The sequence below is a fragment of the Danio rerio genome, chromosome 4, assembly GCF_052040795.2.
Source record: "Danio rerio strain M-AB ecotype USA chromosome 4, GRCz13ab, whole genome shotgun sequence".
Taxonomy (NCBI): Eukaryota; Metazoa; Chordata; class Actinopteri; order Cypriniformes; family Danionidae; genus Danio; species Danio rerio.
The window spans coordinates 4,144,211-4,160,158 of NC_141024.2; the positions used below are offsets into that span (position 1 = coordinate 4,144,211).

General features: G+C 31.7%; 3 protein-coding genes and 1 long non-coding RNA gene across 5 annotated transcripts in view; 1 reads left to right on the forward strand and 3 right to left on the reverse strand.

Annotated features, from left to right (window-relative positions):
* Positions 1-15,948, forward strand: part of LOC137491389 (uncharacterized) — a 54,408-nt gene that overhangs the window by 21,522 nt on the left and 16,938 nt on the right. The gene's annotated exons all lie outside the window — the stretch shown is intronic.
* LOC147844602 (macrophage mannose receptor 1-like) lies at positions 1,077-5,546 on the reverse strand. Its single transcript, XM_087247888.1, has 7 exons — positions 5,431-5,546; positions 5,146-5,223; positions 4,921-4,975; positions 3,347-3,703; positions 2,947-3,276; positions 2,229-2,837; positions 1,077-1,967 (listed from the first exon to the last, which is right to left on the reverse strand). The coding sequence occupies exons 3-6, from the start codon at positions 4,958-4,960 to the stop codon at positions 2,470-2,472; spliced, it is 1,095 nt and encodes a 364-aa protein (XP_087104014.1). The 5' UTR covers positions 4,961-4,975; positions 5,146-5,223; positions 5,431-5,546; the 3' UTR covers positions 1,077-1,967; positions 2,229-2,469.
* LOC137490819 (lymphocyte antigen 75) lies at positions 8,682-11,859 on the reverse strand. The gene is made up of 5 exons (XM_087247887.1): positions 11,794-11,859; positions 10,980-11,034; positions 9,899-10,258; positions 9,500-9,829; positions 8,682-9,390 (listed from the first exon to the last, which is right to left on the reverse strand). Exons 2-5 carry the CDS (start codon positions 11,011-11,013, stop codon positions 9,026-9,028), a joined length of 1,089 nt encoding a protein of 362 aa, XP_087104013.1. The 5' UTR covers positions 11,014-11,034; positions 11,794-11,859; the 3' UTR covers positions 8,682-9,025.
* Positions 12,336-15,788, reverse strand: LOC103910408 (macrophage mannose receptor 1-like). Its single transcript, XM_087247865.1, has 6 exons — positions 15,770-15,788; positions 15,357-15,474; positions 14,538-14,592; positions 13,589-13,954; positions 13,193-13,522; positions 12,336-13,087 (listed from the first exon to the last, which is right to left on the reverse strand). Exons 3-6 carry the CDS (start codon positions 14,575-14,577, stop codon positions 12,666-12,668), a joined length of 1,158 nt encoding a protein of 385 aa, XP_087103991.1. The 5' UTR covers positions 14,578-14,592; positions 15,357-15,474; positions 15,770-15,788; the 3' UTR covers positions 12,336-12,665.

Below are 15,948 nucleotides of genomic sequence, written 5' to 3' on the forward strand. Positions count from 1 at the left end.
AGTTTGTTTTACAGTTTATTTCTTTAACGTGTTGAAATATATTATTATTTTAAAGGAACTAAACTGAAAATGTTGCTGTTAATTTACTCTCCTTCAGGCTGTCTAAGATGACTTTTTCTTTTCAGTTGAACATTAAACATTCTTTTTATCTGACACTTTAGTCCTTGATCATTCATTAAATGCAGTAACTAATGTGCTAATTGCTTTTGGGTGACTGTCCCTTTAAGTCACTTCATTTTTATAATTATCTTTGAAAAAAATCCTCTAAAATAACGTTATATTTTCTGAAATTTTATTTCAAAGAAATGTGTCTTGATCTCTGAATCAACTCTCTTATGTGTTATTTAATTCTCTTTTATTGTTTTCCACAGTAAACAAGACTTTAGGTTTTATACCATGAACAATTATATGTATATATATAAGCACTTATTTATTATTATTTAATACCTTCACTCAAAAAAAAGGCATTTGCTGTTTGTTCAAACTACTGATTTTAAATGATCTGAACAACAATAATATATGTAATATATAAAATGTAATATTTAAAATATAAATTATTTTATTGTTTATTTTTCTATTTATTTTAACATCAAGCAGGTCTTTATATTTTATTGCATTTTGTATCAATATGAGAATTTATTAATCCTTTTTTGTCAAACATCACTTTAACTTTAAGTTAGGTCTCCATCAATATCAAAAACAAGTCTATACCCTTGATGGGACACCCATGCTCCAAGCCTAATATTAAAGTCCCTGACTTTCACTGACTAAGAAGCTTAATGTCCATCATATCTAACGTAAACAAGCTGTTGTTGTGCTTTAGTACTATGTAAAACAGAAGTAATGATCTTTTCATAATCTTTTTCCAACACAAATCTGAGCCTCTCGGATCATGTCAATATACAGTAGTCAACATTTAAAGTGAATCAAAACCTTTAATTAAAGGGCTCTGAAAACTATTCAACAGCACTGAGTCTTGTCTAAGGACAATTTTGAAAAAATATTTTTGACTTCAAATGTTGACTACAGTATATATAAATATATATTTATTTAATTATTCATTTAGTTTTTTTTTACAAGCTTAAAACAATTATGCTTTATTAGAGTAATTGGTTCTTTTAAGAGAGAAGTCTTCTAACCAAATAGTTTCTTCTCTACATCACTGATGCTTCTGGATTTGCTCAAACAACAGACTTAAACTGATCAAACCTGTTTCTCTTGTTTAATCTCACGCTGATGAAAGTGCATCTTTTCTTTGGTCTCAGCACTAGATATGATTGTCAATAAATGCAATGCTGCGTCTGCATTGAAAAATTCACAGTCTCAGTCAGAAAGACCTCATGACTTTATAGGGGTTTCGTGATTTATAAAGACTCTACAAGAGTGATGCTGATTTCAAATTAGTGTTGTCATGATGTGTTTCAGCTCATGCATTTATATTTTTATTTTTATACGTTCAGACACTGAAATCAGCAAGTTGACAGCATCTAAAACAAGCTTTTTAGATATATATTTTTACAAATCATCATCATCATCATAACTTGAATTGTAAATCCATTACTATAAGGACATCTTAAAGGCAAATTCATCAGCAAAACCCGATACAGCAAATGAATACATTTAGAGGATGATGTTCAGAGTTAAAAATAATGTGATCTTTAATAGGATTATAATAACTTGGTAAAATGCAATCAAAATAAAAAAGTTGCTTAAATTTAGCATTTTGTGAACTTTAATGATTCATAATCATAACATCTATAAGTCTATTGATTTTAAAAGAAATATTTAGTTGTTATCAATACGCTCATATTTTCAGAAATTTTTAAAGTACCAAATATAAATATGGTAATATTGATTAAATAACCCATTCCTTTTCTTATTGTTTTACTATAATTCTGCTAATGTAATGATTCATTCATTCATTCATTCATTCATTTTGTTGATAAAAAAGTCAATAAAAACCATTTCTTAAAAAACAAAACAAAACAAAAAGCGCTCTGGGGTAAGTTCAAATGTATGGTCGGTGCTCTTTGGGTAAGGGATTCATCAAATCTGCAACAAGAATCAGTCCAAGGCACTCGAGTAAAGTGAAAAAATTAAAAAGCCTTTATTCACATGGCTAGATCTCTAAAAACCCTAGGGTTTTTAGAGATCTAGCCATGTGAATAAAGGCTTTTTAATTTTTTCACTTTACTCGAGTGCCTTGGACTGATTCTTGTTGCAAAAACCATTTCTTATTGAATATAAAATAAAAAGTTTTTTTCTTTATTAAAATTCTTTATTTAATATGAGATGATACAAAGACAACTCAAGACAATATATGCAGAAATAGGATGTGATGTGCGGTATATCAATCAACAACTTATAATATTCACTTTTACTATAAAGTTGATTGAGCTGTTCACTATTAACAGCAGGAGCTCCTGAAAACTGTTCAATTAAAAAAATAAGGCAGTAAAAAGAGGTAAATTACTGCATCTCACACACAACTCTGAATGTAGACCTGCAGTCTTTATCAGTCAGTGTGTATCGTCCGTTCACCTTCTCCATGGCAGCGCAGTGTTGAGAGAGTGAAGCTTCAGGAGCCTTTCCTCCTCTCCAGTTTGTCCAGTTTCCCACTTCAAGACCATTGATCCACATCCAGAATCCGAAAGGACAGCTCTGTCTGAGACCCACCCAAACTGGAGCAGAGATATTATTTCTGTTTAACTCTCGCTGCGTTTCTGTCTGATCGTTCTCAGACTCCAGACACAGAGCTCCAGAAAACTGCTGAGAGCTGCAGTAATTCATAGCATCTTCCCAGGACATTTCAGCAGGACTCACATGAATGAAGCTCTCTGACAACAACAGACATACAAAACTAGTCAAATACAGCAGATTAGAATGACATGTGAAGAGAAAATGGGGATTAATTCAGTTTTAAAGCTGTTGTGTGTGTCGTCTTACTGTAGCACAGAGGATAGTTATTTGCATGAGTAACTTTCATCCACCGCCCATCAGCAATACTCATGTAAGCATTAGTTTTGCTCTGATCAGTGATTGGATTCCAGTTTCTGTAAGCAGATCGTCCTCCATCTCTCCAGTCCACATTGTCATTCAGCAGGCCGATCCAGAAAGGAGTATTACTCTGTGTTCCATTGTTCATCACCAGGTTATTTTCCTCCTCATTTCTGATAGAGACTAAATCAGTGTGATTCTCTCTGCAGTAAAACTGAGCATCAGACCAGCTCTTTTGCTGAAGGATTAATGTGTAGATGTATGATGATCCTCCAGCTTCTGTGTGGATGAAGGAAGAGTTTTATTTTGTGTAATTACACTGAAATATAGATAAGCTGGTATTTATTACCTTGTTCATAGCACATGAAGTGTTTTGTGTCATTGCACAGGATAGATACCCAGTCTCCATTAGCATTCATAGCAGCACAGCGTGTTTGATCTGAATAGTTTGGAGAATATCTGCTGTATGAAACATCATCACCATTTGACCATTTCAGACTGTAGTTTCCTCTATAAGCACCAATCCAGCCAGATGGAGGGCTGTTCTTCATCAGTTGCAGTAGTTTAATATTGTCTTGTTGGTCATAAACTGTGACGAAGTCAGTGTAGTTTACTCTGCAGAAACTCTCAGCGTCAGATACATTAACCCTCTGCTTCAGTATGTAGAATTGTCTCAGTCGACCTTCAGCAGCTGAAAGAGGAAAATCTAAATAGAAAAATACACATTTAGAAACACAACAACATCTGAACTGAAATTATATTTTGATGAGTTTAGGAACTTATTACACCTAATTTTAGTGCAAACATAAAATTATTTTTATATTTAAAATTAAATATTTTAATTTATAGACATTTATATGTATACAAATATATTTTGTGTGTTTATAAATGTATTTCTTATGTACAAGATACTAAACTATTTTTTGACGTTTTTTTTTTCTATAGATTCTACTATTTGCACAAATAAAATTTAGTAAATAAAGGCACAAAAATGCTCCATACTTTTGTATAAATAAGAGTTCACATTTATTTATTTATTTTTATTTATTTATTTATTGTTTTTTTGTTTGCTTATTTGTTTGTATGTTTGTTTAACAGAAAATTCTGTATTTTTCAATTGCAATTTGCAGATTTTATAACAATTTAAAAATATACTTTGGCTGAGGTTTAATCATTTAAGCTGTGCAATTTTTAATTAAATAAAAAAACAAATAAATAAATAAGTAATAATAATAATAATAATAATAATAATAATAATAATAATAATAATAATAATAATATAAAACAACGGTTTATTTAAAGACACCCCAACTAAAGCTATTTTATTTTGTATCAACACTTTGTTAGTTTTTAATTTGAAGTAAATTCTGCATTACAGTTAAGATAACTGAGAACAATATTGTCGTAATACTAAATATTAAATTATTTGAAAATACATATTTATATTTAAAAAAATGTATTTTGTACTCATATTTAAAAAAACATATTAAACGAATAAAATTATATTTATCATTCCTTAAACAATAAGTAACACATTTACTACTTTTATAAAAAGTGGCACAAGATTGTAATACATTACTTTTAAAAGAAAATTTCCCCAACTCTGATTATTTTGTGTATCCAAACAACAGCATGATTTTCATTTATATACTGAATTAGAAAAAAAAAAAAAAAAAAAAAAAAAAAAAAAAAAAAATATATATATATATATATATATATATATATATATATATATATATATATATATATATATATATATATATATATATATATATAAATAAATAAATATATATATATATATATATATATATATAAATAAATAAATATATATATATATATATATATATATATATATATATATATATATATATATATATATATATATATATATATTATAAAAATGATAAAAAGTGTCAGACTCACCACAGATGAGGAGAAACACATGCAGAAACATCATCAACATCAGTCTGATCAAACACTGAAAATGACAAGTCAAAGAATACACCTTCCTCTGTTTTCAATAATAAACTTTATATCACTGAAGTTGAAATTGTATTGTCTTATAATACTTTATTTATTTTACATATATTACATTTTGAAAATGTTAAAAACTGGTTGCTTTTATTTTTATATTATTTGTTTTTTTACTATGCAAGTCAATGGCTGCAGGTTCCAAAATTCTTCTTATTTTGCATCTATCAGAAGCTTAAACAGGTTTGCAACCACCTGTGGGTGACATGTATATATTTATTTTACAGTGAACTATCCCTTTAAGCTATACAGTTTAACAGTTTAATAATTAAATCCAAAATATAGCAAAACGCTTGCATTTTCAACCAGAATTGCTTCGATAAATATTCAAGTGCGCTAGTTATTTTCTATTTTCTGTCAGTTTGATTGTAATTAAAGGTATGAAAGTGCTGTCAGTCTTACCTGGTGAGCAGCTGATCTCTTCTGATAATGAGCTGAAGCTTTAATGCTCCTTCTGGATGACTGAAGTTAAACAGTAGCTTCAGTTCAGTCTTAAAGTCTATAAATCACATTTGTATATCTTGTATGTTGAGTCACAGCACTGCTCATTAAAGGGATAGTTCACCCAAAAAATGCAAATTATTCCCTCGTGTGGTTTTTAACCTCTATATAGGACTAATAATAAATACCTGAAGCTGTTTTGAATGCTGAATAGATCATGAAGCAGTTTTTCCGTAATCCAATAAATTCAAATGTGCAAAATAAAAACCCCCGTCCTCCTGATCCTCAATGCTGTTTCTGTTCATTCGGTGTTTACATAAACAAAACTTATCCATATTCAATATCTTTATTATATCCCCATATTCATTATAGGAGTGATGTGATGAGATAGTGATGTGATAGACAGACAGACAGACAGACAGACAGACAGACAGACAGGCAGACAGGCAGGCAGGCAGACAGGCAGGCAGGCAGGCAGGCAGACAGACAGAAAGACAGCTTCCTGTTTGAGATGTGCATTCCTTAATTATGCTGAATATATTTATATTTCTAGATTTGATTTAACTACACCTATTTCCCCCCTATATATTACAATTTAAGAAAGTTTGTGCCTAGGGATAAAAATTTGCAGATTGGTGTCTGAAAAATACAACTCAATTCCAAGGTAAACCAAGATTATTATTTAGTGTAGTTTGTTTTACAGTTCATTACTTTAACGTGTTGAAAGACACTTAATATTGTAAAGGAGGAAAACTGAAGATTGTGTTGGTGTTTCCCAGTTGTTTCCCAGTGTTGGGTTGCAGGTGGAAGGGCATCTGCTGCGTAAAACATGTGCTGGACAAGTTGACGGTTCATTCTGTGGCAACCCCTGATTTAAAGTGACTAAACTGAAAAGAAATAGGATGAATGAATGAATTAATAATTTGCTAAATAATTTTGGGTGACTTTCCTTTTGAGTCACTTAATTTTTCTGATTATATTTTTTAAAATACAGAAAAATTACTTTACGTGTTCTGCTATTTTGCTTGATCTCTGAATCAACTCTCCTATGAATTAATTTATTGTCTTTTTTCCCCCAGTAAACAAGACTTTAAAATGTGAATTAATGTTTACTCTGTTGTGTAATGTTTAAAATACAAATTATTTTATTATTTATTTATTATTTTATTAATTATTAATTAAATTAAATATTATTAATCATTTTAAGATAAAGCAGGTCTTTATGTTTTATTGCATTTTGTTTCAACCTAAGAACATATTAATAATTTTCGCCAGACATTGCTTTAACTTTTGGTTAGGTCTCAATCAATATCAAAAGCAAGTCTATACTCTTGACAGGACACCCATGCTCCAAGCTTAATATTAAATTCCCTGACTTTCACTGACTAAAAAGCTTAATGTCCATCAAATCTAACGTAAACAAGCTGTTGTTGTGCTTTAGTACTATGTAAAACAGAAGTAATGATCTTTTCGTAATCTTTTTCCAACACAAATCTGAGCCTCTCGGATCATGTCAAACATATTTATACAGTAGTCAACATTTAAAGTGAATCAAACCTTTAATTAAAGTGCTCTGAAAACTGTTCAACAGCACTGAGTCTTGTCTAAGGACAGTATTGAAAAACATTTTTGACCCACTTCAAATGTTGACTACAGTATATATAAATATATAGTTTATTTAATTATTTATTTAGTTTTTTTACAAGCTTAAAACAATTATGCTTTATTAGAGTGATGGGTCCTTTACCCTAACCAAATAGTTTCTTTTCTACATCACTGATGCTTCTGGATTTGCTCAAACAGCAGACTATAACTGATCAAACCTGTTTCTCCTGTTATTTAATCTCACGCTGATGAAAGTGCATCTTTTCTTCAGTCTCAGCACTAGATGTGATTGTCAATAAATGCAATGCTGCATCTGCATTAAACCATTTACAGTCTCAGTCAGAAAGACCTCATGACTTTAAAGGGGTTTCATGATTTATAAAGACTTTAAAAGAGTGATGCTGATTTCAAATTAGTGTTGTCATGATGTGTTTCAGCTCATGCATTTATATCTTTATTTTATACGTTCAGACACTGAAATTAACAAGTTGACAGCATCTAAAACAAGCTTTTTAGATATATATTTTTACAAATCACCATCATCATAACTTAAATTGTAAATCCATTACTATAAGGACATCTTAATGGCAAATTCATCAGCAAAACCCGATACAGCAAATGAATACATTTAGAGGATGATGTTCAGAGTTAAAAATAATGTGATCTTTAATATGATTATAATAACTTGGTAAAATGCAATCAAAATAAAACGTGTTTTGAATTTAGCATTTTGTGAACTTCAATGATTCATAATCATTACATTTAAAAGTCTATTGATTTTTATAAAGAAATATTTAGTTGCTGTCAATTAGGGATGCAAGGATTATAGTTTTTGGTTGTACAGTTATAGTCTGATGAATAATCCCGATTTTATGGTTATTACAATTATTATGCATTTATTAATTTTTAAAATGTTACTAGATTAGAACAATACATGAAACTCTATATATTTTAAAGTATTATTTATTGATGCTTAGTAGCGAATTAATACAGCACAAAATAATAAAAAAAAACAGTAGTCGATTTCTCTTTGGAGAAAAAAAAAAGTGAAAAAATGTTTTGACATAATTAATAATTTTACACAGAAAATAAATCACAAAACAATGAATGAATGAATAAATAAGTAAATAAATAAATACATAAATAAATTAATTAATTAATTAAAATAAGAATAAATTTAAAAAATTTCATACGAATAAAAAATATATATATATTTGGCTAATGTAAATCTAAGCTACATATTAGCTCAATATTCCCCTTTTAAAGAGAACAAATCTAGTCAAAGGCTGCTGAATCTGTCTGCTAGGCACTTTTGATCAACTACATTATGAATTAGTTTGGTCTTGTTTTTTCATTTTGTATGTTTTTTTCGTCTTTGGGATAAATACACAAGCTGCGCGCTTCCATAGAAAATAATGAACTTGAACATACAAAAGATGGGATATGTGAACAGCCTTTTTTAATAGCCTCAGCCATACTTAAAATCAGCCTTTAATCCAGTGTGGGTGCATATTATCCTCGCACACAAGCTCCAAACTTTAAACTAGCGCACAGTTGGCATAACTTTTAGTTTTTAATTAAATGACCCATTCCTTTTCAAATAAAAATGTTTTTTCTTTATTAAAATGCTTTATTTAATATGAGATGATACAAAGACAACTCAAGACAATATATGCAGAAATAGGATGTGATGTGCTGTATAATAACTAGCAAGTTTTAATATTTACTTTTACTATAAAGTTTCACAAGTGAATTGATACAATAAATGAAAATAAACCAAAGAGATAAACATGAGCAGTCAAAGAAAGCCTACAGCACACAAGGTTTCTCAAGTAGCTGCCAGATTACTACAAGTTTATTCTAAAGACACAAATGATTGAGCTGTTCTCTATTAACAGCAGGAGCTCCTGAAAACTGTTCAATAAAAAATAAGGAAGTAAAAAGTTGTAAATTACTGCGTCTCACACACAACTCTGAATGTAGACCTGCAGTCTTTATCAGTCAGTGTGTATCGTCCGTTCACCTTCTCCATGGCAGCGCAGTGTTGAGAAAGCGCAGCCTTAGGAGCCTTTCCTCCTTTCCAGTTTGTCCAGTTTCCCACTTCAAGACCATTGATCCACATCCAGAATCCAGAAGGACGGCTCTGTCTGAGACCCACCCAAACTGGAGCAGAGATATTATTTCTGTTTAACTCTCGCTGCGTTTCTGTCTGATCGTTCTCAGACTCCAGACACAGAGCTCCAGAAAACTGAGAGCTGCAGTAATTCATAGCATCTTCCCAGGACATTTCAGCAGAACTCACGTGAATGAAGCTCTCTGACAACAACAGACATCCAAAACTAGTCAAATACAGCAGATTATAATGACATGGGAAGAGAAAATGGGAATTAATTCAGTTTTAAAGCTGTTGTGTGTGTTGTCTTACTGTAGCACAGAGGATTGTTGTTCCCAACATTAGTTTTTATCCACCGCCCATCAGTGAAACTCATGATAGTATTAGTTTTGCTCTGATCGGTGATTGGATTCCAGTTTCTGTAAGCAGATCGTCCTCCATCTCTCCAGTCCACACTGTCATCCATCAGGCCGATCCAGAAAGGAGTATTACTCTGTTTTCTTTTGTTCTTCACCAGGTTATTTTCCTCCTCATTTCTGATAGAGACTAAATCAGTGTGATTCTCTCTGCAGTAAAGCTGAGCATCAGACCAGTTTTTGTTTTGTGGGATTAATGTGTAGATGTATGATGATCCTCCAGCTTCTGTGTGGATGTAGAAGAGTTTTATTTTGTTTAATTAAATCAAAATATTGATAAGCTGATATTTATTACCTTGTTTGTAGCACATGAAGTGTTTTGTCTCAGTGCACAGGATAGATTCCCAATCTCCGTTAACAGTCATAGCAGCACAGCGAGATTGATTTGAATAATTTAGAGAATATCTGCTGTATGAAACATCATCACCATTTGACCATTTCAAACTGTAGTTTCCTCTAGAAGCACCAATCCAGCCAGCTGGAGAGCTGCTGTTCCTGAGCAGTTGCAGTAGTTTAATATTGTCTTGTTGGTCGCAAACTGTGACGAGGTCAGTGTAGTTTACTCTGCATAAACTCTGAGCAGCAGATACATTAACTCTCTGCTTCAGTATGTAGAATTGTCTCAGTCGACCTTCGGCAGCTGAAGGAGGAAAAGCTGAAGAGAAAAATCCTCATTTTAGAAACACAACATCAACATCTTTACTAAAATACCACTGTTGGAGCCATTTATGGGTTGCAATTTTCTTTTGCATCACTAAAGGGTGTATAAGGTATTTATGCTCTCCTCACGATAAGCTAAGAGGTGTAGAAGAAGGTCAAACAAATTTTTTGACCGTCATGGCTGTGAGAGAACGGGTTTATATTTGTTTTGATGTTCACTTTTTATTAATAATAAATAGTTTGGAATATCCAACTTTATTTGAGAAAAGTATGGACATTTCACTTTATTATTGACCCTCAGAACCAATGACCAAAATATACGCATCTACAACCACTTTGATTTGAAACATTGAAATAACTTGTAACACTTTTGATCTTCAGATTGTAACATATGAACTGTTATAATAATTACAATAAACTGAAATTGAGAATGAACACTGTATTTTCTGTAAAAAAATTGATAGAAGTTACATAAACCCCCCTAAAATTCTGCGTTTTAAATCTTTCACCTACAATAAAAACAAAATGTTATGATGTGTTGTAATATTAACTGGTCCAGCTATGATTGTTTTTGTTATTTATGCCAAGATTATTGATACATTTCATAGTTTCACTATTTTTCAGTTACAGTGCAAAAACACAACAAAGATTTGTATTCATTTACTGAATTGATGAAAATATTATTTTTTCAAATATGATCAAAGTGTCAAACTCACCACAGATGAAGAGAAACAAATGCAGAATCATCATCAATATCAATCTGAGCAACCACTGAAAAAGACAAGACAAATAATACTCATTCTTCTGTTTTCAATAATAAATTAAAAATGTGTAAACCTGTTTGAGTTTTTGTTGAACACAAAAAAGATATTTTTTAAATGTTGAACACTGACTGCCATTGACTCAATATCTGTCTGTCCTACCGTGGAAGTCAAAGGCTGCAGGTTTAAAACATTCTTCAAAAATGATTCGGTCACACTTTACAAAAATGTTTTATTAGTAAATGTATTTACTAGCATAAACTAATAATGAAGAATGCTTATAGAGCACTTATGAATCATAGTTCAACATTTACAAATGCATTATTAACATCCATATGCATGCTTGTTAACATATTAGATAATGCACTGTGAGTTAACAAACTAACAACGAACAACTATTTCATTTACTAATGTTAGCTTACATGGACAAACACTAATAATTGTATTGTTCATTGTTAATTCATGTTAGTAAGCATTAACTAACATTAACTAATACAACATTATTGTAAAGCGTGACCAATTTATTTATGTTCAAAAGAAACTCAAACAAGTTTGCAGCCACTTAAAGGTGAGTACATGTATATTTATATTTTTATATTATAAGCAACACAGTTTAATAATCAAATCTTACATATAGTAAAGGGGTTTGCATTTTCAGACAGAATTACTTCAGTAAATATTCAAGTGCTCTAGTTATTTACTAACATCAAATTATTTTCATAGACTGATTTTGTAAGTTTGATTGTAATAAAAGGTATAAAAGTCTTACCTGGTGAGCAGCTGATCTCTTCTGATCGTCTCCTGGTCTGAACTGTAGGTGAGAGTAGACGACTGCAGTAAGAGGAGACTCAAACACACATTTGAATTCAGACACTTCCTCAATCTCTCTATGGAAAATTCACATGAACATGCTCATATTAACTAAAGATAAACAATGCTGATGCAAATAATTGATCGGGTGAGATTCAGTCAGTCAGAGTCCTCAAGTTTTAAATGTGATCATTTTATTAAAACAAAAACTATAAATCAATAATTCATCAGTCTAAGCATGTTTAAGTCATTTATAACCCAAAATAATCAAAACACAGTGTTGGTATATTATAATCTACGTAGTAATAATGAATATAAAGCCGAGATCATAAATCTTCTTACCTGGTGAGCAGGTTGTTTGATTGTGAACTGCACTGAAGGAAATAATGTATTTAAATCATGTCTGAATTATGGGATTAGATATAAAGTGACATGAAGCATAATGCACTGTACATATGATAATCAGATTAATAGTTCACAGACATTAAAGACAGATCCCAGTGGATTCCAGAACAATGTTTATTGAGTTGTGCTTGACAACCTGAAACAACAGTGATATTGACTAAAAGCATCAAACTACACACACGACTTATAGAAATCACAACCAATAATACAGGAGATCAGAGATGAACAAAACTACAGCAAAGATAACTAGTTATACATGATATATTAGTTACCCTGACAGTGAGACTGCCAAAGAAATGTTTGTAGATCAATATATTTCAATCAGAGTTTGTCTAAAATCCTCTAAACATTTGTCTAATCATAAATATTTGAATTAGGATTAAACAGTAGCTTAATATTAAAAAGAAGCTTAATCATCATTTAAGTTTAAAATGAGTCATGATTGCTAACCAAACTGGCTGTTTGGATAGTTGATCCAGGAACATGATTTTCCTCACACACAACTCTGTATTTAGACCTGCAGTCTTTATCAGTCAGTGTGTATCGTCCGTTCACCTTCTCCATGGCAGCGCAGTGTTGAGAAAGCGCAGCTTCAGGAGCCTTTCCTTCTTTCCAGTTTGTCCAGTTTCCCACTTCAAGACCATTGATCCACATCCAGAATCCGAAAGGACAGCTCTGTCTGAGACCCACCCAAACTGGAGCAGAGATATTATTTCTGTTTAACTCTCGCTGCGTTTCTGTCTGATCGTTCTCAGACTCCAGACACAGAGCTCCAGAAAACTGAGAGCTGCAGTAATTCATAGCATCTTCCCAGGACATTTCAGCAGGACTCACATGAATGAAGCTCTCTGACAACAACAAACATCCAAAACTAGTCAAATACAGCAGATTATGATGACATGTGAGGATAAAATAGGGATTAATTCATTTTACACTTTTGTGTGTCGTCTTACTGTAGCACAGAGGATATAAGTTACTGGCATAAACTTTCATCCATCGCCCATCAGCAATACTCATGATAGCATTAGGTCTGCTCTGATCAGTGATTGGATGCCAGTTTCTGTAAGCAGATCGTCCTCCATCTCTCCAGTCCACACTGTCATTCAGCAGGCCGATCCAGAAAGGAGTATTACTCTGTTTTCCATTGTTCATCACCAGGGTATTTTCCTCTTCATTTCTGATAGAGACTAAATCAGTGTGATTCTCTCTGCAGTAAAGCTGAGCATCAGACCAGCTCTTATTTTGAGTGATTAATGAGTAGATGTATGATGATCCTCCAGCTTCTGTGTGGATGAAGGAAGAGTTTTATTTTAATTAACTTGAAATTTTGATAAGCTGATATTTATTACCTTGTTCATAGCACATGAAGGGTTTTGTCTCATTGCACAGGATAGATTCCCAATCTCCACTAGCATTCATGGCAGCACAGCGAGTTTGATCAGAATAGCTTGGAGAATATCTGCTGTATGAAACATCATCACCATTTGACCATTTCAGACTGTAGTTTCCTCTATAAGCACCAATCCAGCCACTACCAGGAGAGCTGCTGTTCTTCATCAGTTGCAGTAGTTTAATATTGTCTTGTTGGTCATAAACTGTGACGAGGTCAGTGTAGTTTACTCTGCATAAACTCTGAGCAGCAGATCCATTGTTAATCTTCTGCTTCAGTATGTAGAACTGTCTCAGTCGACCTTCAGCAGCTGAAGGAGGAAAAGCTGAAGAGAAAAATCCACATTTAGAAACACAACATCAACATCTTTACTGTAATTACACTTTGACTTGAAACAGTGAAATGACTTTTAATGACACTTTTGATCATCAGATTGTATCATATGAATGTCATTTATAGTTATTAATAACTGAAATTGACAATGTTCACTCAATTCCTTTTCAACACTCAATGTGCAGATATTTAGTTTGTTTTAATCAATAAATTATTCATGTCTTTGATGTAAAACAATATTGATAGGTTTTACAAAAACATATGATTCTGCATTTTACATCTGTCACCTACAACAAAAACATGAAGTGTTATGATTTATTGTAGTAATGACTGTTTTAGCTATAAATGATTTTGTTGTTTATGCCGTTGCACAATTTTTACACTTTGAGTAAAATGCTTTTATGATTTTTGTCTTAAAATTATACAAGACTGATACATTTCATAGTTTCTCTATTTTTCTGTTACAGTGCGAAAACACAGCAAAGATTTCCATTTATTTACTGAATTGATCAAAATATTGCTAAACATTTGATTGCTCTGTGTCTCTGCAAATATGATCAAAGTGTCAAACTCACCACAGATGAGGAGAAACACATGCAGAAACATCATCAACATCAGTTTGAGCAACCACTGAAAAAGACATGGCAAATCATACACATACTTCTGTTTTCAGTAATAAACTAATTAATTCCAACCTGTTCGAGTTTCTGTCGAACCCAAAAGAAAATATTTTTAAATGTTGAACACTGATTGCCACTGACTCAGTATTTATTTTCCCGACCATGGAAGTCAATGGCTGCAGGTTTTCAGTGTTCTCCAAAAATGATTTGGTCCCATTTTACATTAAGGTTTCATTAGTTTATGTATTTACTAAAATGAACTAATAATTAAAAATGTTTATAGAGCATTTAATAACTATAGTTAATCATTTCCTAAAGCATTATTAACATCCAAATGCATACTTGTTAGCATTAGATAATGCACCGTACATTAACGAACTAACATCGAACAACCATTTTCATTTACTGATGTTAGCTAACATGAACAAATTCTGTAATAATTGTATTGTTCATTGTTTAATCATGTTAGTAAATGCATTAACTAACAATAACTAATACAACATTATTGTAAAGTGTTACCAATTTAGTCATGTTCAAAAGAAAATCAAACAAGTTGGCAGCCACTTAAGGGTGAGTACATTTATATTTAGAGTGAACTATCTCTTTAAGCAACACAGTTTAATAATCAAATCTAAACTTTAGTAAAGGGGTTTGCATTTTCAGACAGAATTACATCAGTAAATATTTAAGGGCTCTATCTATTTTCTTATTTAAATTACTATCTTAGACTGTTTTTATCAGCTTGATTGTAATAAAAAGCTATTAAAGTCTTACCTGGTGAGCAGCTGATCTCTTCTGATCGTCTCCTGGTCTGAACTGTAGGTGAGAGTAGACGACTGCAGTAAGAGGAGACTCAAACACACATTTGAATTCAGACACTTCCTCAATTGCTCTATGGAAAATTCACATGAACATGCTCATATTAACTAAAGATAAACAGTGCTGATGCAAATAATTGATCGAATGAGATCCAGTCAGTCAGAGTCCTCAAGTTTAAAATGTGATCATTTTATTAAAACAAAAACTATAAATCAATAATGGCAGTAATAGATGTGCTGTGATCATTTGCAGATCAGTCTAAGATTGTTGAAGTCATCTATAACCCAAAATAATCAAAACACAGTGTTGGTATATTATAATCTACGTAGTAATAATGAATATAAAGCCGAGATCATAAATCTTCTTACCTGGTGAGCAGGTTGTTTGATTGTGAACTGCACTGAAGGAAATAATGTATTTAAATCATGTCTGAATTATGGGATGGAGTTTGCAAAACAGCTGAACTGGAAAGGCGCTGTGGAGCTACTGTTATATATAAAGTGACATGAAGCATAATGCACTGTACATATGATAATCAGATTAATAA